Here is a 24,922-nt window from a genome sequence, read left to right as displayed (position 1 = left end):
TTTTCAGCAATACTAAATGGTATGTTTTATTGTCATAATTATCAAAATGAAAAGAAAAAACACGTCAAACCTATCACATTGTGCAATACATCTGCATAGAAGTTTCGCTTTTTAAAGTCGGAGTGTTGAATTATGACTCCCAAACCCATTTAGATGCATCTGTATTTGTGGCACAGATCAGATATTGTTAAACAATTTCTTAGAATTACTCAAATTAAAGTTAGTCTCTTTCTGAATTTCCAGTTTGAGATTACGTTCCTGCCCCATGTGAGGAGGGTTTACTCATCAATTTGCATGGCTTCTCATGTATGCCATTTTTTTTCTATATTTGTATACTGTAAAACCCAAAGATTTCAAACGATCTTCCTGAAAAAATTATTTTATTTGCAGACCATGTTGAACTTCAGGTCTATGTTACAAATTCTTACAGCAAGTACAGTTTGCCTGTTTTTTTTTTTTTTAACAATAACCATTCCCAAAACTTCCAAATGGTACATTTATATGTAAAATACAAGATATGTATATACATAAATACATAAAACTCTCTGAATGCACTCAATGCATGTGTGTTAAAACAACCACAAGACATAGATACAGGGTTAAATGGAAAGTAGCAAACTGATTGTGAAACAAAATGAAACAACAATGACATTTAATAAAGGTATTAGATTAAATGTTGCATAGAACCTTTTTTAATCTCAAAAGAAACTGCAAACAACAAAACAATCATAAAATATATAAGAAGTTGGTGTTAAAAACAGGATAAAGAGGTAATCAGCTTTTGTAGCAGTCAGGTGCCTGGACACGAGAAAGAAAAGCAAAGTTAAAGTTTCAACTCAGGTACACAACAAAAACCAGGCACAATAATGTTCATATCCCATAAATGCAATGAAAAAAAAATAATTCTCAAAAACTAAAGGCATAAATGATTCATGCCTAAAAAAAGATTAAAAGAACCGGAAATAACTTAACATATTCAATAGTAGCAAATCATAGTTTGGAATAGAGTAGAAATCTCCTTTATTGTCCCACGGGGGGAAAATTCAGGTGTAACAGCAGCAAAGTGACAGGCCAATGAAAGCATGCAGATACGCACACAGGTATACACACAAACATATATATAAAAATGGGAATACAAGATATTTTAACAGTGATGGAAGGAAAACCTTTAAATCCCTTTATTAATAATATGACTGAAAAGAACTAAACAGCACAGCTGACACGCTTTTGTGTCACAGTAATCGCTACAAAACTCCACCAGTCAACACAAATAATGTGCACAAGTTAATTCGTCAAGTGTGTAAAACGGTTCACCTTTAAAACTGTTGATTGGAACCATGACCATAATAAGCTGTACACCGCAGACCATCTTAAAATCTGCTTTAATACCCCAAAAAAATGCTCTTCTTTGATTTAGTGCCACGTGTTAATCGCAAAATCCTGAATTTCTACAGTGTCTCAACAGCGAAACATCAAGGACTATCCAAACTGTTAACTATGGATAAATACTGGGATTTACAGTGTAATGCCAGGTGGTGGGAAAATACAGCAGTTTAGACACGGTTCTCACAAATTCAATTCAAATGAGTGTTTAGACTTCTTAAAATACGGAACGTAAAAGCATGCACAGACTGCAACCCAAAAAAATGTTCATTAAAATGTTTTCTTTCGTTTAAACGTAACGTTTGCTGATCACACAGGACAAACGTCTTACATAACCAAAACTAAAAGTCCTGGGAACGTCTTAGGCACACTCTGAATGTAAAGACAACTCATTCTTGATTAATGATTTTTTTTTTTTTACTTTTTATTTTTGTTCAGTGTAAGCAAACTGCCGACAGTGTCTACAAAGTCTGTGTTCAATAACTCCAGTGTATTGTTCAGCTTCTCCTGACCTCAGCAAAACAGCCAAAGCCGTTCAAGGTAAGAGGAATCTCCCGTAGCACCTTTGGAAACACAATATCTTTTTTTTTTTTCTTGGGATCACTTGGCAATAGAAGCCAATCAATAACAGCAAGTGAGTGCCGACAGCTTGACGAGGACTGTGAGACAGTGACTAATTATGTCCATCCGCTACTTAGTGTTCAGTCCACTCCCTGTCTTTGGAAGTGAAGCAGTGTTTCAAGTAGTTTTCGTTTAACAATATCAAAGCTTTCGTAGTTTGTGTTTTGCTTCACGCAAAGTGTAAAAATCCATTTTACAGCTAACTGTCAGGCACTTTCGAAAACGAAAATGAACTACATCTGTCAATCATTGGTGTGTTAGACCTCAGAGCTGTCGTTGTTGCTGAGGTTCTGAGTAATCATGGGCTCTGTGCTGCCGGAGTTCGTGAGCGCTTCTTTCTTCTCCTGCTTAGACCGCACCAGGAACACAACTACAACAATGAGAAGCACAGTGAGGAGCAAGCCAACAAAGATCCCAATGATTAACACCAGTCTGTCGTCACTGTCCTTCTGGTTGAGCTCGCGGGGAATTATTCCTTTGGTGACGATCTCCCTCTCTGGACCCGTCCTCTGCTGGCTGCTGCGGTCCAGCGCGATGTGCAGGATGTTGGTGCCGCGGTTGTTTTCCACGCCGATCTCGTCTACGACGTCAAGCTCGCCGTTGGCGGATCTTCTAACGCGACGGTGACCGTTAGGAAGAAGGTGTGACTTCTGGCTTATTACGTGGTATTCCAAGCTTCGCTTCCCGATTCCTCGATTCGCGTTGTCCCGGGAACGGACCGTGTAGATGGCATGGATGAACCACTCTCTCCCCGCAGCCACCTAAAAAAAAAAAGCAAAAGAAAGGGTTTAGAAAAGGTGCTCAGAGCGGTTGTACTGTTTTTCATTCATTTATAGATCTACTGGAATAGGTGGCATTAGCGCTGGACGAGATAGGGAAAAAAGCATACTGATAAAACAGAAATCATATTGATCGATATCAATAGTTTTCAAAACAATTCCAAACACATATTTAAGTGCAGCCATGGCCATTCTGTGCTGTTGCTTAATGACCAAATTTTAGGTAAAGAACACACAGACACTGAGTTCAAACTCAACCTTTTGTTCAACCAGCTTTTTACCAAACTGCCAGTTTTTAAAAAGAAAAAAAAGTATGACGCATGATCTCTGAACTCTTTGTGTTCCTGGGTCAGCATTTGTGATTGGTTGTGAAGCTGTAATGACTGTAGTATTGGCCTACATGATAGGCTAGAATGCGAAAGGAAAGAAAACTGTTCTTCTATTGAACTTTTTATTGACCCTTTTTTTTAACCTATTTTACCACGTCTACCAATCGATATATATATTGTTTTTAAATTATCTGTCCGCCCTGTGGTGGGATAACAGGTCTAAAGCATTTATCACAAAGAACATTGTTGGAGCAACCCCTTGTGGCTGATTTGTTATACATTTTTGTTAAAATTGGCAAAAAGGGAAACCAAAGTCCAACTCAGAAAAATATTTAACCACTCCCTGTATTATCTATCTATCTATCTATCTATCTATCTATCTATCTATCTATCTATCTATCTATCTATCTATCTATCTATCTATCTATCTATCTATCTATCTATCTATCTATCTATCTATCTATCTATCTAGCTATATATATATATATATATATATATATATATATATATATATATATATATATATAACAAAAAATCCAAAACAAATTTACCAAGTACATTATAACAAGTTTCCTGTGCATCTCAGAACTATTAAGGTCTGGATGAGTGTGGAAAAGTAAAATGGATTATGGAAAATTGGTTATAATTTCAGAATGCATTACCCATCCCATTGACTAAACATCCATTTATACTATTTTATTTATACTTAAATATAATAGTAAAAAACACAGAGAACAGTGGAAAATCCATGAACCTAGAAAATTACACAAGTTTGTCATAACCCCAAAACTTTGTTTCCTCAGCTTCCCCATTCATTGAGTGGATTCATGTCAGACAAACTTCAATATATGGTTTACTTGTTTAATATTTTTAGATCCATGAAAAAGAGTGTTGTGCCAGTTCAGACGTGACAGAAACTGCATCAATTCGGGACGTAACGGACTGCGTTACCCATGATGCAATGTGGTCAAAATGGCCACCAACTCCCATCACGCAACACGGCAAAATGGCCGCCGATCAAGATAAGGTTGCTGTGGTGATGGCTATAAAAGCCGATCACACACGAAAATCTTTCTTCTTCCCTGGCTGTTAGCCAACCCGAGAAGACACAGCTGATTCCGTTGGGGTGATTCCCCGCCACGTGTTCGATTACTCGCTGGACCGAGATTTTTCGACGCAACGGTTATTCCCTGTTTTATAACAGGAGGTCGACTTAAATAAGTACTTTTAAATTCCCTCTGATCAAAAGACTGAGAGACGACGCATCTCCCACTGATCGAAGAGGACCCCGCTTTGTCTGGCCAACAAAGCGACTGTGAACCCGGAGGAAGAAACGAAGGAGCTTCTCCCCCGTCCCGCTGCAGCCTGTGGACAACTGCGCTCGTCAAGACGCGTCCAGAAAGCCACACTCGGAGCGCTCCAAATCCAGCCCAGAGGCACCTCAAAGTAACGGGGTTTTCCCCCTTTTATTTCTGTCTCACCAACAGGGTGTTTAGAAGTGCCTGGGCAGGCGTAGAACTTTGTAGGTGTTGGTTAATGCTTTTATTCCACGACGAAGTTGGAATTATTTTGCTGAACATTTTCTTTGTATGTGCATGCATTTTACAATTGATTTGCTGTGTTGATTTGTGATTCATCAATAACCCCGCCGTGGGTTACTGCTTCATTTATTTTCATCTTTTCCCCTGCTTCCCCACCCCTCTCTCTTTTCGCTCTTCTTAACGATTTAATCTTTTGTCCGAGCAAGTCGCGGGCTTTGCTTTAAACTCCTAGTTAGCTGCGCCCCTCGAAGCGAGGCATTACCCCATCAGCGTAAGCGTGGTTACGTCATTAGGACCTCCCCTCATACGTCATCGTAGCAGCCATCTTGGGAGGGTGACGTATATCTGAACTGTAGGTAGCTTAGCTGAACTAGCTTTGTGTAAGACATCAAAGCGTCCAGTGAGATTCCCGAAGCTGTTCTGTCTATCAAGGCTGATACGTGAAATGCCGGTGTTTCGAGGGCGGTGTTAAACAACTTTGAGTTAAGTTAAGATCTGCTAACCGCTCATTTTAATCCATTGTTTATTTTTGTTTGTTCTTTATTTCTACATATATATTTTTGCATGTTTTAGTTTAGTAATGAGTAAGAATTCCAAAGTTGTTTGAATCAGAGAATTACTGTAACAGGGAATTGCTTTTGGTTCAATAAAACCAACCACTGCGGAATAGACATTGTTTTGTGTTCAGTCCAATTCACAGTTACATGGTTATTCAGAAATCAGAGCTAACCTCCTTTGGAGTTAACATCTGATATTAATACAGAGACAATATCATTGGTTGGTGATAAGGAATAAGGATTTAAACTCTAATTGCAGTTACATTGGGGTTCTCACAGCCTGCTGGATAAACCTGGTCGGTTAACAGTCCGACCTGATCATTTATTCCAGCATAAATGAGTTCATAACAGCAAATTAACTAATGCATTAGTGGTATAAATACTTATAAGCTTATAGCTAACATCACCACCATTTGAACTATATTTGTTATAGCAAAATTTTGAGTTGAATGATTTATTATTTAAATTATAATACCAAATTATAATTAATAATAATAATAAGCATATTCAACCAGCTTATGGCATAACAAGAGTTAAACTCATTGGTTTTTTGTCTGTTTCAATCTTGTGTAGAATGCAGTTAGTTTCACACTTTTTTTAACATTATCATTTAATCTGTTTTTCCCCTCTCCTTTTCAGTGTCTATCACCTTCCTTTTTGACATGTTTTGTTATACTAATTTATGACCCTTGGGTGTTTTGGTTTTCATTTTTGTGTTTTTATCACTTCTGAGTCCCTAACTGTTAAAGTTTAACAGGTCTTGACTCTTTAAGTTAAATTCTCTTGGTGTGTTATTGCTTGAAAGGGATTGCCTTAGTAGTTAATTCCTTTTGGTTTGGTAATTTAGTGTTAGTCTTTTTCCTCTTGGTTTGTAATCTTTGTGTCTAGTTCAGCTTCCTTAGTATTAATTATCCCTTATCCCTCAGTCTGCATGTTGGCTCTCCTCCAAATATGTTCCTAATCCCCTGATGAACTCATTTAATGTCATTCTCCACTCTCACATTTTCTGATCCTTTTATCAAACCTTCAGTAAGCTCATCTCAAGTTCCTGTTTGCCTTTTGGCCCTGCTTTCACCACTTCTTACTTGACAAAAGTAACTTTTTAGCCAAACCTATGACAAGCTAATCAGATAATGGGAGATGAAGGAACGAGTAACCATTCCATCACAAGTTATGTAGGTGGAGTTTTGAGAAGGGCAGCAGTCACAGAGCATCGATGGGTGCCAAGTGCTGTTTACTGAAAAATCATTGACTATCACAAATTGAGCTAATATTTGGGTCAAAACTTACACAGTGTTGCTTTAACTGTTTAGATAAAATGCCAATATTCCTGAATTTGCAGGAATTAATTAAAGTAAATGCAATCTATTGTGAAATATTAGTGCTGTTTAAATAAAGCTACTGGAATGTAGATTAATGAGATTCCAATTCAAAATCTAAGCAAACCATTATTGCAAGTGAGGTGCCTCAAGGCTGAATTCTTAGCCCACTTTAATTGAATATCAAGATGCTCCCCCAAACTCATATTATGAATATTACATTGTTTAAAAGAGTAATAAGCAATTTTCACCACTAGGTGGAGCTTGAGCACAGTTTGTAGACCAAAACAAGATGTGCATCAAGCCACGCCTCTCTATACCTCATTCCAGCACTCCCCCTTGTAACCCATCCCCTCGTATTTGCAAGAAATACAAACACAGCATCATCTTTCGGAGGAACCTGTCTAGTGAAGAAGAACATAACTCATAGCTTTTTAATGCTGTTATTAAGAGAATGTTTTGATCTGATGGGCGTGCAAGAGATTGGAGAACAATACAGAGAGATAACCACAGCTCATCTAAAAAGATACCTTTAGTTCTTCACAACACAATATTTTCGTCCTTTCTATCTAAATTAATTACATTTCGCTTATTACTCCTTTAAATATATGTCTAACAGAGTTTGTAATTTTTTTAAAAAGCCCTTGTGTATTAATGTTGCTATAGAAATAAATGTAGCCTTGCCTTCCGGTAAAGTTTAAAATTTACCTATGAAAACGTATCGATTGTTTTAGGAAAACCTGCTGAACTCTCATTCATTGTTGTAGACTGCTGCAAATGTCAACATTTATTTTGGAATTTAACTAGTGAAACAATATGAGGTGGTTTTGACACAGTGAGTCCAGAAATTAAGGTAAATAAAAGCAGAGAAGTATTCAGGCTGAAAATATCTTCCAGCTGTAGAACTAATTATTCTTTTTCCTTCTAACAAGCTAAGAGAAAAATGACTCTGTGACATCTAAAAAGATACCTTTAGTTCTTCACAACACAATATTTTAGTCCTTTCTATCTAAATTAATTACATTTCGCTTATTACTCCTTTAAATATATGTCTAAGAGAGTTTGTATTTTTTTAAAAAGCCCTTGTGTATTAATGTTGCTATAGAAATAAATGTAGCCTTGCCTTCCTGTAAAGTTTGACATCTACCTATGAAAAGGTATCGATTGTTTTTGGAAAACCTGCTGAACTTGTAGACTGCTGCAAATGTCAACATTTATTTTGGAATTTAACTAGTGAAACAATATGAAGTGGTTTTGACACAGTGAGTCCAGAAATAAAGGTAAATAAAAGCAGAGAAGTATTCAGGCTGAAAATATATTCCAGCTGTACAACTAATTGTTCTTTTTCCTCCTAACAAGCTAAGAGAAAAAACGACTCTGTGACTAAACGAAGCAATGTAGACATGATGAAAGGCTGAAACTTTGAGTCATATTTGACTATGTTATTCAAGGCTATTATAAGCTTGGATTATCTACTTGCTGGAAAGTTTTAAGTGGAGACGGAACAGTCTGGTCAGTGAATATTTTTTTCTTACAGCTTGTTAAAAGAAAAATGTCTGCAAAAAAAAATCATCCTAAAACCACTTTGTGTGAATCCAATCTATTTTCATTTTTTTACACTTCGCTCCTTACTCAGGGGAACGTGTTGATCATACCATTTTCAAGGAAATTATAAGGCTGAGTTAACTACCCGAATAAAATACGTATAAAATACCCACAGGATTGTCAAAGCATGAAGACTGACCTGAAAGAGACCTGCAGAATCCATTCTGAAACCATCTGCTCCAGGCTGTCTGACCAGAGCTAAAGCACCAGGGTCATCCACTGCCAGGACAGCGTTAAAGGCAACGTTGCCAAATGAACGGGCCTGGGTCTCTGGCTGGGCCTTGTCCTAGTGTGACAAATCAATAAAATGAACACTGAGGTGTAAATGGCCACAAAGCATGCATGTTGATTATGGGAGTTTGTTATATTTTACTCACAATAATCTTGAACCTGTACAGTAATGAGGGAGCGTCAGCCAGGCAGCCAAACTCAAAGTTGCTCGGGTTGTATTTTGGGACATATCCATCAGCACCGGTACACAAGAACACTTTCTCTATGTTGCAAATAAAGGAGTCCCCCAAGTTTTGAACCGGATCCACCATCACTCTGCCATAAATTGTGTCCCCTGACAAAAAAAGCAAATCATACTGTATTAGAGAACCAAAACAAATCCAACAATTGGTGAATGCATTTTGTGTTTTATTGGACTGTTACAAAAATTATATTTAATTATTAATATTGATGAACATTTTTCACTTGAGATTAACGAAAAGAAATAGACACTGGTCACTTCACCCCTTCTCTATTTAACACTGTTAAAGTTTTAAGTCTATTCCGACCTGACTACTTTAGGTACAAAATAGGAGGCCACGCCCCCTTTGACTACTGAGGAAACAAAGTAATTTTCAATAATCTACTCATACCCTACAGTAAACATATTTGGCTGTACGAGTGCATATACATAACATTTACCAGCGTGCTTGTTGTTCAGAGAACTTTCAAGAGTCAAGCATCAGCCCAAAATACACAAAGATTACATATAACATGCAAACACAACAATATATATTTCCACACACTTTTTAAAAAAAATTAAATTGCCCTGACCAACACTCTTCCTAAAAAGCTTAGAGCGTGCAAACAGTCTTTAGGGTCTAATAAGACTCATATCTGAGTCCAAAAAGTTTGATAGTAGCTCCTTTGGGAACTATATAAACTGCTGTGTTGTTGCATTAATCATCCAAACGCTCCCTCGATGATGCACTTATGCTCACAGCAAACTTTGCTATAATTTTAAGCCTTCATTGTACAGAACTGTGCAATCTGCATGGATGGATGTCCAGCAAGACATTCCCTGAGAAGATATTGTGCAAACTAGTAGTGTGCTTTGGTTTATTTAAATGGTCATGGTCTCTAATGAAATCTAAAATGGGAATCTGAACCACAATCAATGCAAACAATGTGAAATATACTTCCAAAAATGAATATCCCAGTAAAACAAATAAAAAAATAGATTAAAACTGTGTTTTTAAATCCATTATATCAATAATGAATTAGAATAACTAACTCTAAGGGGAAATAACCTGTTTCAAAATGTTCAAACGTAAACCTAAATCATGACATTGTACCCGTATTTGTTTATTTTGGACTTTTCTGGACTTAAATGGGCCACCATCAGCCTGTCACCTCTCAGCCACCAGCCACTGTCCAATCAGCTCAGTCACGAGTAAATTAGCCAAAATCAGCTCCACCTGCTGCCAGTAATTACTGTCAGCTCTGCGCACCTGTTCACCTGCCGACATTTACCTGCCTCAGTCCTCCACTCACTGCCTGAACGTCTCATCTGATCTCATCTAATCCTCTGTGATGTGCTCTGCCTCTAGCAGTTCCTTCTCACCTACCACGGCTCATCCCCTTCAATAAACCTTTTAAATCGTAACTCTGTGTCTGGCTGAATACCGGCTTCACCAGCGTCATCCGTTACATACAAAATGGAAGTAGGTGGGGACAATGCATGGGGAAAGAAACTGCTAAGAGGCAGAGTGTCCAGGACCATAAATAAATTAACAATCCTCAATCTTGAAGAAAAACAGGATCCTAATTCTGTTTAAATTGATTTCAGACCTGGGGTCCGTTCTTCGTACGTCGCTAACTCAGTTAGCAGGATTTCATTGTTGACGATTTGGCATGATCTTGGATCATTTGGTTCTTCGAAAGACTTCCTGCACTTGTTGTCATAGCAACATGTGCGCCAGCTTGAGCCTGCTCCAGAGCAGGCTTATTTCATGTAAACAAGATTAGATCACGGCTGTATAAGCGGAGGAGATGGGAAGTCTGCCGTAGCCATGTCCATTTTTACGACTGCAACCTGTTGCGGAAGGTGCAAGAATAATTTGCAGAGCTTTTTGAATTAATCGCGTATTGCGCAATAGACAGGATCCTTTAGCGCAGCGCGACAGTGTAATTGTAGAGAGATTTTTCTTGGTGGCTGTTATAAACAGACAAACATCATTTAACAGTGGCTTTTAAAGAGGAAAAAGTGGTGTTGGAGCCATAAATCTAAAATTTTAAGTTATTTGTATGATAGTTTGCTTTTTATTTTTATCCTATTCAGTAAGAAGATTTGTTCGGGCCATTTTATTGTGAAGTTAAGTTTACTTTGAAAGGCTTGCTTCCTGTCGAGCCGTATATTGTATTAGAAAAAACTATGGATGGATTATCTAGACACGGAGCAATACAGTTTTATATGTAAACTGTGGATGACTTGGAAAAGGAAGATTTTCATTTTTTATGGATAAAGATTGTTTTTTTTTTTTTTTGTTAAAATTCCCAGTTTGCACGTGTCCTTTACTTCCAGTGTCTAAGGAATGACATAACATGACAATCTCTTGACATAACAAGTGCCTTTTTAAAATAAAGTATACTAATTAAAGGCTACCATTTTGTAGAATATTCTTGTATTTCATTTTTACTTGTCCCCATGTTCTAGTGGGTCCCGTGGAGGCTCTGACATAAAAGAACATAGTACTTATTATTAAAATGCAAAAATTCATACTGTAGAAAGTGATAGAAACATCTACCATGGACAGTATTTACGCATTAATTTGTCTGCTGCTTTTTGCCAGCCCTCTCTCCTGGCTTTAGCAGATTTTTAGGTGTTTTAATTAATGACTCAAATTCGGCATAACCTTCCATTAAAAGCTCTTGTTCTGCTTGGGAAGAAAACTGTGGGCGTTCTTTGCTGAACAGCCAATAGCAGCGTTGCTGATCAATGTTTCTACTATCGATACATTTCCCCTTTTAAACAAACGCATGAACGCGCAGTTGTCTCAGATAACTCAATCCAGCCATACTAATCGTAAACAACAGGTGTGTTTGAAGAACCCAATTAGCCGGATCATGATTAGCCGGATGAAATCATCTTGGATGTGTCATTTGTTTTAAGCAACGTACGAAGAACGGACCCCTGGACTGGAATCTTCTGTATTGTTAAAACTTTATTAGGAAGAGCAATTAAGCCAAAAAAAAGACACTTCATACAACCCTTTTTCCTTTTGTTTCTCACTAAGTCAGGAAATAAGGTGAAACAGATCTGCTTCATTAACAAAAATATATTTCACACCAAGATTTTTTTCTTAGTGAGTTAAATAAAATAGGAAGTGAAAAGCAATAAAAAAATGCCAGGTTAAGATTTCCAAAGGTATGGAAACAGAACGTGTCTTAGTGAGTTTTTTTCTTTCTTTTTTTGTACTTTACCCTGTGAGAAAGCAGTATCACTCTCCTGTCCAAAGCCCATGGAGCCGTCTGAGAGCCAGAGTGTCCGTTTAGACAACAGTATCAACTGCGTGTTCAAACTAAATTCAGCAGCCACTGGGTCGCTAACCTAGAATTACACAGAAGATTCAGCACAAGCAGGTTAAGCAATGTTAAGGATGTTAAAAGCACAATTAAGTATAGAGCACATTTAAATTTAAGTGTTTCCTTATAACAATACATTATTAAAGCTATAGCAAAGGAATGAGTGACAATGTGTTGCTTTTCCTTATTTGATATGACTGAATTCACTGATTAGTCATTGATCTTTGTGTGGATTACGGTCGAGGCAGTCACGACCCTGTGTTCTTTTGATCTGACGTTATGGGCCATAAGTAATGCTGCCTTAAATTTAAATTCATCGGGGTGAATGTACCTGCTGAAAGCGGATATCCAGATCAAAGGTGAGAGGCTCTCTGGGATTGCAGACGGGAGGGAGGGTGTACTCCAAGCTCGGAGGGGAAGTACAGGGGATCAGTTTTACTGTGTACATGCCAGAGTAGTCACGCACCTGAGACAGAAGAAACCATATGTAAAAAAAAAAATTTAAAAAAATAATCCAACAAATGTAGACTTAGCAAAAAGTTAAAAAAATACACACATTTACATATTTGGTATCACTGAAAATGTTATTTCCCTTTAAACTGTGATATGTTTGTAAGGAAAATGCTTTTGTGGGTTTAGCAGCAGAGTTGACCTTTTTGTTTTATGAAAAACTTGCCAAATTGTCTTTTTTCAATGCCAAACAGCATAGTCTGCTACCGACCCTTTGCTCGGTGTGATTTTTGGGACTGAATAGTCGCAGTCTGAAGAAACAAATTATGTTGGCAGTTTAACAATGTATTCATTCAACAAAGTGGGACCAAAGTGGTGCATGAGACAACTGTGCACAGCCGCAACGGCCCGGAACGTCAACCTCATGCTGGTCACTAGATTGGTCACACGCTGCCGTGGGGACGCATCCCATTCTTCAATCAGCAGTTGTCGCAAGTCGACCAGCATGGCTGTGTTGGTCACTGTGCCACGGACAGCCCACCCGGCCTGATCCTGCAAGTGTTCAGTGGGGCCGAGGCCAGCAATGCCTGCAGAACATTCTGTCCTCTCGTCTCCCATCCTACATTCTGCAGGTGGTGTCTGACAAACATCGCTCTGAGGGGTTAAGCTGTGATCACCTGGAGGATGGAGTCTGCTCCCTAAAAGTTGAGATATGGGATTACCTCCCAGTTGCAGAATCTCATCTTGATGGCTCTCTGCATTGATATTACCTCTAATGATGACAAGTCATGTTGTTTCATTAAGGGGAGATGCCGCCCTACACCTTTATGTTGATTCCGCCAAAAGCTGCTTGGTATTTGCAGAGAGACATATGTAGGTAGGCGCGTTTTTCACGGATGCAACCCACATACTAAACGTTGCCGCTCCACCTATAAATGCATTTTTCTTAAATGTGGCACCGTCTCAGGGGAAATAAACAGCCTTCCCAACTGTATAAGATTTACTGCCAGGAAGCATTACAAACAGAGCCCAAAAATAATCTCCTTACTTTTTCCATAAAGCTTATATATATATATATATATATATATATATATATATATATATATATATATATATATATATATATATATATATATATCAAATCCTGCTGCAAAACATAGCAAAACTTCTCCTTACAGCAAAATCTGAGATGAATGTCCACTGTTGTATGGGCTGACTGTAGGTTGGCTCACTCCTGACAAGGCTAAGGTTAAATGTTAATCCAGGGTGGTCGGCACACATGACCATTGAGGTCAGCAGTGAAGCTGATGGGGAAAAAAGAAATACACACCATTAAAAATATTCTGCACAGGAAAATCTGGCAAACAAAGTGGACTACAAATCAAAGCTTTCAAACCATTGCGTTAAAAGATAAATTTCAAAGTTCTTTCAAATAAATTGCTTGTTATAAACTTTATTCAAAGCAAGACGAATCAGCATCATCTATTCTATTAAAGTTTAATTATCCATACTATACCTGGGTGTGCTAGCACAAACAGGCCTCTGAATCGGGCCTCAGTGCGGAAGTTAACTACTATTTGCCCCTGGCCATTTATACGCATGCTGGTTGGGTAGAGGGCGCCTGCAGAGACAGCGAAAGCCTTGTATCATTCATTAACTCCATAAATTTTAACCATCCTTCTCAATAAACATGCCACACACAAAACATTAAATATTAACAACTCAACCCCCCATTCCCTTAACCTGCCTTGCAGTTCAGCCTCCGGTGGACTCCCGATACCATCTCTCCACAAGATGGCAGTGTCGTACACAAATGTGAGTCTCAGCTCTGAATGCAGGTCGAAGTGCTGCCACCCTCCTGCTCCCACCGGAGAATGGAAGACATAGGACACATGTAGTGGGACTCGAAGGGTTACAAAGGATTGGACGAGATTCAGTACCTGCAGAGGAAACAGCACGATGGTTACTTGTAGTGCTACGGGCATACTGACTTCATTGTTTTACCTGTGACATTCCGGATACAGTATATGTGCTATATACTAGAACCACATACTGGTAGTGTGTCTAATCAATGTTCTGTTCTGAGTCTTGTTGCACCAAAAGGAAACATATAAAGTCAAACAATCATGCTTCGGGGTATTTGAAGGACCATTTCGTATGCTATATGGGAATAAAGGTTTCGTTAAGGAGGCATTAAGTTCACTGACTGACCCATTGCTAAGACATTTAGTGCATCCTGCATGTGAATCAAAAAGCTTTGCACCACGGGCTGAGTTCTGCATTTTTATGTTTCCGCACGTACCTCGTGGACGGCGGGATACAAGTTTCCGTCTCTAAAAAGAGCCGCCCTAAAACGGTCAACAACCTCAGAGGGGAGCGCTCTCTGGTATCTGCACTTTCCTCTGACCTGTGAGAGGTACCTGTCTGCACTGGCTTTGTGTTCCTGCGGAGACGTGCCTACGCCTGTGGGCATTTAGAGCTCAGCCGAAAGATTTGCTGAATGGCCTTCTGACACAACCTGCTGGGTTTTAATAGATTCCTGCGGTCTTGTTAAGCTGGGCACTAAGCCCTGCACTGTGACATGAGACTAAAGCGAGCCTCTACTGAGCTGTCTCTAATCAGCCTGCCAGCCCACTTAGAGGAGCACTTGGGTCACAGGGCACCGGCGAGCATAGGCCGTTCTCTTTTCTGTTGATCATGTCGTGCACATCCTGAATCTGTGCCAGTGGAGCTTCACTTTATACACCTACCTATAGCTCTGACTTTCAAAAGACATAGAGGATGAACAAAAGCACACAGTTCATCATCTAATGAGTTATCTTTGGCCTAAATAAGGAAATGCACTCAACATGCTCATTTATGCAATACAGCATTTTAGACTATTCCATTACTTGGGACTGAGGTAAAGCTTATACGCACCCTTTAAACCTTTTTACATTAACCAACTGATGCATTAACCAACTCCTTAAAATATCTATAAACCTGAGGAAATAAAACCTGGTGCTCAAAGTATTTACCCCCCCAAAAATCTTAATAGCATGGTTTGCATTTGCATCTGAACCCTTTTTAACCTGATACCCCTAATTAAAATGCAATGCAATCTCTGTAATAATATAGCAAAGCTGTTCTGCGAAGGCCTCAAAAGCATATGAGAGGATATTAGTGAACTACAGCATTGCAGAGAACCAGGGATGCAGCAGACATGTCAGGAGTCTGGGTTACATAACAATATTCCAAGCTTTGAACATTTCACCAAGTCTGATTGAGCTCCACATCTAAAATAAGGAAAGGTTTACAACAACTGCAAACCCAACAAGACACCTACAGTTCACCTACAGTAAACTGACAGCTCAGACAAGAAGAATATAAATCAGGGCAGCAGGCAAGAGGCTACAGGAGGGGCAGCAGAAATCAACAGCTAAGTTGGAAGATCTGTCAACAGCGCAACTATTACTTGTGGAAAAATATATATATCAAAAGACAGCCATGAGAAGTCTCATCTGCAGTTTGCCAAAAGTCATGGATGAGACACACCAACCATGGTGGAAGAAGGTGCTCTGCCCAGATGAGACCAAAATTGAACTTTGTGGTCTACGTGCAAATACTGTCCCCCTGAACACAGCATCCCTACTGTGAACCATTGTGGTGGCAGAATCATGCTGTGAAGATGCTTTTCTTCACCAAGTACCGGAACGCTGGTTAGAGTTAACGGGCAGAAGCTACAGACGTGGCAATCCTGGTAGAAAATAGGTAGTGGCAACAAAACGATTTCTGATTGGGCCAGATGATCTCCTTTCAGTGGACTGTGACCCTGACATTGTTAGAGTTACATTTGCATGGTTGGATCCAAAGGATGTTCATGAGTTAGAATGGTCCAGTCTAGGGCCAGATCTGAATCCAACTGAGAATCTGTGGCAAGACTTAAAATGTATGTTCAGACGCAGGATCCAATCTGCGTTTCTCTGGATGTGAAAAGCTGTTTATTTCATATCCCGAGATGGACTTGGAGCCAAAATTCCAGAAGAAGATGGTTTTCCAAAGTATTCACTCAAGTGGGTTGAATAAAAAAAAATGCACGCCACACTTTTAAGATGCATTTTTAAACCTTGTTAAATCATTTTTCTTTCACACACCCAATTATGCACTACTTTGTGTAGGTCTCACATGAAATCCTTAAAAACTCACTAACGTTTTTTCACAAAACAACACAACTTTATTCACAAACCACTATAAAAAAACAGCATGGTCGACCAAAGTGCCGTACGCTGCTGAAAACATAGAAACAGTAAAACACAAAAACACACTTACCAGCTCTAGCCAGAATAAATACAATACATCTTTGAAAAAACGAACACAACGCTACAACAATAAAAGAAAAATAATAGTTACAATTAAAAACAATAAAAGCTAACCTCTCACAACGAGAGAAAAGCCAAGGAGAGGGAAAAAAAAAAAAAAAGTTGCCTGTCAGGACACGTCCTGCACCGCCACTTTCACGTTTAAATTATGTAGTTACAGGCAACACATTTCCACCGGCTGGGAAAGGTTTCTCATCACCTGGGCGATGCTTATGTTATTAAAACAAACCCGAAGCTATGTAAGAGGAAAAAAAATATAGCATTATACCGAACAGCTCGACACACTGGTGGACTCCAACAGGCAGGAAAATAGAGAACAGAGTGGCACCTGGTACCTCAGGGTTAAATTACCGATCCTCAGAAGGGATTGCAGTGGGTTTTTTTTTTCACCATAGTGCCCTCTGAATTCTTATGGACCTCTTTTATCAACTCTCCACCTTAATTAACTCAACGTGAACTAAGAGCAAGTTTCCAAGGTGAATGCAAATGTTGAAGGCTGGCGGGCATGTTTGCCAGAAGGCCAGGGGGGCGATGTGAGAATTCCTCCCTCTTGTGCTGTGTATAACATCTGCTGCTGCAACCAGCACAGTGGGCACGGGGGGGTGAAAAAAAGAAAAAAAAGAAAAAAGATGAACGTAGATCTTTATGAGACCGCCGGCCATCTACTCGCCACTCTCACAAGACAAAAGACCTGCTCCAGCGGGAGCGTAGTTGAGAGAATAAACCTACAAACACTTTTTGGTTTCTACTCATGCTTGTTGGTGGGTGGGTGTGTCGGGGGAATAGAAGAGGTAGGTTTTAGGCCACATTCCTATCCTGGAGGGATGCAAAGGCTGTTCTGAATGAAGCTGAAGCCAGAGACGGAAAAAAAAGAGGGATCAAAGGTGAGCTGTAGCTCAAAAGCAGTAGTGCTTACCTGTCCGTCAGTCCCGATGGTGCCTCCGCAGTCACTGAGGAGCTCCGACATGTCGTAGTAGCTGGTGAATTCCCACAGACAAGCCTCCAAGTTGAGGTTTCTGTAGAAGCGTAGAGTGCTGGATCCCCTCAGGGAGGCGCTGTATTGGTAAGGCGCCGTCTGACCGATGATTTCTGGATTCTTAGTGGTTTCGGTTAGAAAGCCGTAGCGGGTCCTGACCTCGGTGTAGTCCAACAAATTGGAGCAGCGATGGTGGCCCACACGGGTCCCGTCTGGGCTCAGCGTCAGCTCGAAATTAGAAAGGGGTCGGGTGGAGACTACGGGCAGCATTCCTGTTGGAGGATACAAACAGTGGCTAACAAAAGTGTCCTAGCAGTGTTTAAAGCAATGTAGAAATAATCTGCCCTGCAAACATATTAATACGGTTGAACTTTGTCCTATTTTCCCATGGTATAATCAACAAACTGCAGTACATTTTAATTGGCACTTCATGTGATACAAATGAATGTATTATTGTAAACCGGAAGAAAATTGTCACACAGTTTTTAATTTTCTTGGCATTGTTCTAGATCCAGCTCTCCTGACTCAATGCTTTATCTACAACTACCCGCAACAGCTACATGACTTTGGGCAGGAAGATACCGAATGTTTCTGTCCATTCTTCTTTGAAAAGCAGCTGACCTTCGTCAGACCGAATGCAGAGTGCTTGTGAACATTGTTCTGCCAGGAAGGGTTTTCAGTTTGCTGCTCCTTCTGTATGGAACCTTCTACAAAATAACAAGAATGTTTTTAAAGATGTTTAAAACGACAGAGATGCTGTCACATTAACATGTAGATGTCTTAACTGCTTATTTTTAATTATATTGTAAAATCTGTTGCTTCTGACGTTTGAAACTTCCACTGGTTTGTAGTTGTTTATTTTGTATGTTGGGAGGAATGTTTTTAAAAAAAAAAAATAATAATAAAAAAAATATATATATATATCTCAATGAGACTTTTCCTGGTTAAATAAAGGTCAAATAAGAAAAAGTTCCCTTATTTGATATAGCTCTCTTCTCATTGAGACAAATTAATATGCTTTAATCTAAACCATTCCCTTGCAGCCTTGGCGTTATGACTTTACCTTTAGGGTCATTTTCCGGCTGGAAGGTGAACATCTGCCCCAGGTTCAAGTCTTTTGCAGAAAGACAGTTTCTTCTGGGAGTGTTCTGTATTTAGCAGCAACCATCTTCCCATTAAGTCTTATCAGCCCCCCTTCCCAGCCAAAGAAAAACATCATCACCATATGATGCTGCCATTACCATGCAGGCATGGTGCATGCAACATGATGCACAATGTTTGTTTTGCATCACACATTGCATTTTGCATGTAGGCATAAAAAAAAAAAAATCCATTTTGGTCTCCTTTTTGGTCTTCGTGTCCCCTTATATGGCTTGTGGCAAACTGCAGATGGATCCTCTCCTAGTTTCCTTTCAGTAATGGCTTTGTTCAGAGTTCAGAGTCACCATGGGCCTTTCAGCCGTTTCTCATTAATACTCATCTGTCCGGCCTGTCAGTTTCGGCTGACGGCAGGGCCTCGGACGGTTTGCAGTTATCCCGTACGTTTTATATTTTTGAACAGAGTGAGTGAGATCTCAGCCAGATCTTCAAAGCTTGCAATATATCTTTTTTTTATAGCTCAATCCTTTTTTTTTTAAATTCTCCACAACTTCATCCCTGACAGGTCTGCTGTTTTTCTCCGCCGTTAACGACGCCGCTTGCTCACGAATTTTCTCTGAGGCCTACACAGATCAGCTGGGTTGATGCTGAGATTAATTTGTACACAACCTATTCACTAAAGAGCTGATTTTTGAAGACTGCTGTTGTGTATTTGTTTTATCTAAGGTGTCAGGGTAAACGGGGCTAAAAACATATGCACACCACGCTTGTCTCTAAAAAAATTTAAAACCGTGTTTTTGCTTCTTTCAGTTCAAAATCATCCGCTACTTTAAAAAAAACTTGTGTTGATTGGAAACATATTATTGTCACTCAGAGAATACCCTGCTTTTATGTTACTTTAAAAAAACATATTCAAAACGTTCTCTTACCGTCAATATGAGGCATGGTGACAGTTAATTTGATCAGGTTGGGGTGGTCTGCATCCTCCGCCCCACTGTATCGCAGCCTGGCAGAAAAAGGCTCGGCTCCGACCGTGCCTGCCACACGAGGCTGACACATTCCTGAAAATGTGCAATATATGAAAACCCCTTTTAACATCTTTACCAGATAAAGTCTGATAGAAGGATAACAACTACACCATCAAGGGCAGACAGGATACAAGACAGCAAGTGCTTTTCATATTACTGTATCTTTAAAAAATGTGACTGGTTGTAGCTGAGAAATAGGTTGCACTCACCCTCATCAGTGCTGATTGACACTATGGGACTGGTAAGTTCTAGGCCTTCATCCCCGTTAGAGTTCACAGCCCTGGCAGCGCACTGGACCCTGGAGCCAGCCTGGAAATAGACTGAGTCCAGAGTTATGAGTTTGGAGGAGGTGAAGAAAGTGTTGAAGTCCACCTCCCTCATTGGGCTAGTGACGCCATCGGGGCCGGTGGGGGCGCTGACGAGCCAGCGATAGCGAGTCAACGTGTCGTTGATGTTCTCGCTCACACAGATGGAGCCTGTTTTGTGGTAGTCTGGGTACTTGGGGTTACAAGCCTGGGAGTGGAAAGAGAAGACAGTTGGTGAGGGAAACGCAGAGACATTTCTTTCAATAGCCACGTTCACTCCATAGTCACTGTTTTCACTACTACTGATCATTTTATAATTTCACTGAGAGTGGATCAAAATGTCTATCATTTTTATGTTGTGTGTTTTTAAGGTAATTACATTTAAAAAGTATTTATGTCTGTTAATGTTCATTGTTGGGTTGGATGTCTCATCTTCTGCTGGACACCACAGAATTTGTTTGGGCGTTAGGTCAAGCTAGCTGGCTGTCCAATCAAGCATTGTGACACCTAATTGTATTTTTAGCATTGAAGACAGTTGGCAAGTCTGGCTGGATAATGAGCATCTCCATAAAGCTTTTCAGCAGAGGAAAGCAGGAAGTCCTCCAAAATGTCCTGGTAAACCGCTGACTGACTTTGGACTTGATGAGAAACAATGGGCCAAGCTGGAGAAATCTATCCCTAAATTGCCACTGACTATAAAAACTTCACAATGGACCTCAGCATTTTGGTTCTGTGCCTGTCAACTCTTTCTCCACAGTCTGGAATCACGATTTCCAAAATAAATGCAACAGTTACTTTCAAAACAAAAGAGGACTTTGGACCTTAGAGCAACAGGCTACTATTTTTTCTTCTCAACTCAGGTATGCCGCTTCCATACTTCTTATCTGGTGTAAAAGTGGTTCTTACAGAACGAATGTGAATGTTATAGCACAGATCCTGGATATATCTATGCATACACTTTGCTTCTCAATCCACTTAACGCTACAGATTTTTTTTATTGCTTTACCAACCGTCATTTACCACAGTTTTTCCTTCCACTCAACTTTCCATTTATCTGCTTTCATACACGACTCTGTTCAACCCATCTCTTTAGCAAAGGTCTTTTTTTGTTTTACAACCCTTAAGAAGGGTGTCAGTAACTGCCTGCTGGACAACTGGCGGGTTAGCATTCTTCCCTGTGATTATGACATTTTAAAATTTAAAATTGGTGTTAAGTGAAATAACCAAAATTCCATGAATGTTCGTAGGAATCTATATAATTTCTATGTTTAAAATTTAGGTGTCAATAATGGCAGATTTGGCCATTTAAAACCCGCTTGAAAGGCAGCTGAGACTAAATGAGAAGCAAATGTCGGGGTTGGTTTAGCACATACGGTGACACAGATGACGGGGTATCCAGCCACGGGCAGGGAGGGTCTGTTCTGTCCGATGTCGTCGTAATTAAACAGAGAAATCACGATGGGAATGGAGGGAAACGTCACATCCGCCATGCTGTTGCTCTCTTCAATGTAAATGATGGCCTTGCTCATCTGTCGATTGGCCACGAAGAGAATTTGTGTTATAACGGAAACCAAATGTTACTTGTCACGTGCTTATGAAGAGAGAAGGGTAAAGCGGGACCTTTGTTTCTGCCACCATGTTCTCATCAGGTTTAAGGTGGACTGTGAAGGCCTCCCTCATTTCTCTGACACCATCGTATAAAACCTCCACCTCCACATGGTGTTCCGTATCTCCTTGTTTGAACACAATTTCTGCAGGAAAAAAAGAGTATTTTCAGCAAATCTAACTTGGATGGTGGTTTTGATAAGGGAGGCTGAGATTAATATTTACCCTCAGATATTGGATGGTAGTCCTCCCCAGAGGTGGCAGAGCCGTCTTTGGTGTGCACTCGAACAACAGAGACCTTGGAGGTGTCGCCAACGCGCAACACTGAGATCTTTACCACGGAGACTTGACCCTTGTCCTTTGGTTCGCTCACACTGAATTTGGTCTCTCCAAAACTAATAACAGGTCCTGTGAAAGCAGGTCATGGTGAAAGGAAATGCTGTATTACAGTCGCCACTGAGGCTCAGACTGTGCTGCAACAAATGGAAGATTGCCTGTGATTTGAAACAATTAATATCACAATTAAAAAGCTACATGTAGTAACTCGAAGTTGGGCTGTTGCGTGCAACACCGCGGGAAACTTCATGTAACAGAGGAGCAAAACATTCTTACTGTCTGCATCATCTTTAATTTTAATGAGGGTTTCGTTTTGCTTTCCAACAGACGCTCCAAAGGGAGAGTCACTCTTGGGATTCCCCAAGACGAGACGCAGCTCTTCCTCCTCCTCGTGTTCCGTGTCATCCACCAGTACGAGCAAACAAGGTTTTTCGATCTCTCCTGAAAAGCAAATCCCAATGAAGAACTGAAACTCGCCACTGCGTACGTTTATGTCAGTAGGTATCGAGCTGAGAAAGGGTTCTGCAACACCACCTGGTAGGAAGGTGATGACGGACGCGTCTGTGTTTGGCCTTTCGTTGAAGTCCATCATCACCTGGGCCGTCCCCTGCCTGCTGTAGCAGCGGACTGTGGACTTGTAGCTGATGTCACCGCTGCGGTACACTGTAGCCGAGATCTGTCCGGAGTTTTCGTTGCCCACATACACAGCGTGCCGGAACTGCACTTTAGGCACTGGAGGAAAACGATTGAATCCAGAGATCACAAACGTTGCAACGTCATCTGTGTCATATCCCGGCGGTGTGTTTTAGCTCACAGTCGGAGATGGAGTCGTTGATGACGATGGCGGTTTTGCTCGGCTCGCCGAGGATTCCGTTCATCGGCATCCGCAGCACCAGTTCAAACCTCTCTGGGCCTTCCAGCACGGGCTGTCCGAGATCGTCCAGGATGGTGACGCGAAAGGTTTGCATGGTGACCCCCGGTGCAAAGTCCAGATTCCGGCTGATCCCCACGTAATCCAGGCCGGCTGGACACAAAATCGGTCAGGCATATTTCAAACAACATTTAAAGGGGTACTTCAGGTATTTCAAAAGGGATTTTATGAACATCAGCAACGATTCCCTTACCTGTATTAGAACAACGTCCTATCGCTTTTTTTAAATTTAAATTTTTTTTTTAGAAAACCAAATAAATCCAGAAAGCAGTAGAAGGCTAATAGCTAGACAGAGGCGTCTGCTTTAGCTAATTTTATCAAATTAAAACAACTGAAAATGTCCATATCACTGAGATACCACTGCTATAGTGCCGGGAAAAGCCCACTTACAGATTTCTTTGGTTTTTGTTATGTTTTACAGTTGTCGAGGACCACAAATGCAGCGATGGCGACACAGAGCCATCATAAAGGTAAGTAACTTTAATGAACAGAAAACGCACGGCTCTTCAGGGAATATTACAGACCAGATAAACCAACAGGTTAACGAGGGTTAACACTGCGAACACTGAACAGAAACCAGGTGGGAAATAATCATCTGGATAGCAAAGAGGCGTGAGCTAATCAACAGAAACACATGCAGCAGGGGAGGCAACTAGCGTGGGAAACTAGAAGGGCGTGAAACACAGGTAAACTACACAGAAAACAAACACTAACTGAAAGATGCACAATCCAAGGAATCTAAAAAACTAATAAATAACCAAACACCTTAGGCTTGTGACAGTTTTGGCTCATTTGTCACACTTACAAAATTTTATATCAGAGAAAATCATCTTGGGTAATTAAACCTTTTCAAATGATTATTTCTTAACGGACATAATCTCTGCAAACCACCTGGGCCCTATGTGAAAATATACCCCCCCTTGTGAAATCCTTAATTAACTGTGATTAACTGCATGTGTTAGTAAAGCTTCACTAGACACACCCAGGCTTTATTCCCACCAGACAATAGAATACAACAGAGCCAGTTAAACAGAACCTGTCAGACAAAATGAGGCTGGCTAAAAAGATCTCAAAGAGCAACATGTTATGCTACAATCTAAAGAAAACCAAGAACAGATAGGAAACAAAGTCTAGAATTCTCTAAAGCTAAACGAGCTAAATCACAATTTAAGAGAAGAATGAACCAAACTGAGAGATATTAACCAGAAATTAAGGAAAGAAAAACTGTGGTGAAACTTCCCAGGAGTGGCCAACCTACCAAAATGACTCAAAAACTGTTGCGTCATTAATCTTTATTGTCATTGTGTCTCCAAAATGAAATTTTCATGAGACAGCGGCACAGAATACACATGGATTCACCCACAACACACAGACACAACAACGACACCCGTACGATGTAAATTACTGTGCAACTGCATGAACGTATCAGACAAAACATTCCCTGAGAGGTTGAGAAGTGTGCAAACAATATCAAAAATGGAACTGTTCAAGCTAACTGATGCTCAAGTCAAAAAGACAGGAAGCAGTCAGTTCACAGGGAGATGTCGGACACTGTGCAACTGCATGAATGTATTAGACAAACATTCCAAGAGAAGTTAAAAGTGTGCAAACAGTCATTTGCAAATATTTTAATCCTCAAGTTAAAGAACTATGCGATTTGCATGAATGTCCAAGCAAATACTCCCAGAGAAAGGTGAGCAAGTAGACATTAATAAGTCAGAGACCAAACAACATGGACTGAGCAAAAAAAAAAGACATCCATGGAAGAGAGTGAAAACCTTAAGGCGGATGTCATCACAACAGTTTCTGACCTAAAGCTCCAGCCCACTTAAGCAGCTCTACCATGACCCAAATGACACCAGCAACTCCACCAGGCTGAATGGCTCAATTAAAAAGTTAAGGTTTT

General features: G+C 40.1%; 1 protein-coding gene across 1 annotated transcript in view; it reads right to left on the bottom strand.

Moving 5' to 3' along the window:
* Positions 1-363: 363 nt before the first annotated feature.
* The window catches only part of frem2b (FRAS1 related extracellular matrix 2b), a 94,393-nt gene continuing 69,834 nt past the window's right edge, over positions 364-24,922 (bottom strand). The window contains exons 8-24 of the mRNA XM_036149443.1: positions 22,900-23,109; positions 22,620-22,817; positions 22,362-22,526; positions 21,975-22,157; positions 21,765-21,895; positions 21,518-21,673; positions 20,049-20,352; positions 19,741-19,872; positions 17,654-17,985; positions 14,127-14,319; positions 13,896-14,000; positions 13,556-13,683; positions 12,261-12,395; positions 11,828-11,954; positions 8,512-8,699; positions 8,274-8,420; positions 364-2,765 (exon numbers count right to left, since the gene is read on the bottom strand). Of these exons, the coding sequence (XP_036005336.1) occupies positions 2,262-2,765; positions 8,274-8,420; positions 8,512-8,699; positions 11,828-11,954; positions 12,261-12,395; positions 13,556-13,683; positions 13,896-14,000; positions 14,127-14,319; positions 17,654-17,985; positions 19,741-19,872; positions 20,049-20,352; positions 21,518-21,673; positions 21,765-21,895; positions 21,975-22,157; positions 22,362-22,526; positions 22,620-22,817; positions 22,900-23,109 (3,338 nt within the window). The 3' untranslated portion in view covers positions 364-2,261. The remainder of the gene's footprint in view (positions 2,766-8,273; positions 8,421-8,511; positions 8,700-11,827; positions 11,955-12,260; positions 12,396-13,555; positions 13,684-13,895; positions 14,001-14,126; positions 14,320-17,653; positions 17,986-19,740; positions 19,873-20,048; positions 20,353-21,517; positions 21,674-21,764; positions 21,896-21,974; positions 22,158-22,361; positions 22,527-22,619; positions 22,818-22,899; positions 23,110-24,922) is intronic.

The sequence above is a fragment of the Fundulus heteroclitus genome, chromosome 18, assembly GCF_011125445.2.
Source record: "Fundulus heteroclitus isolate FHET01 chromosome 18, MU-UCD_Fhet_4.1, whole genome shotgun sequence".
NCBI classification, from domain to species: domain Eukaryota; kingdom Metazoa; phylum Chordata; class Actinopteri; order Cyprinodontiformes; family Fundulidae; genus Fundulus; species Fundulus heteroclitus.
This window is presented reverse-complemented; position numbering and strand designations above follow the sequence as displayed.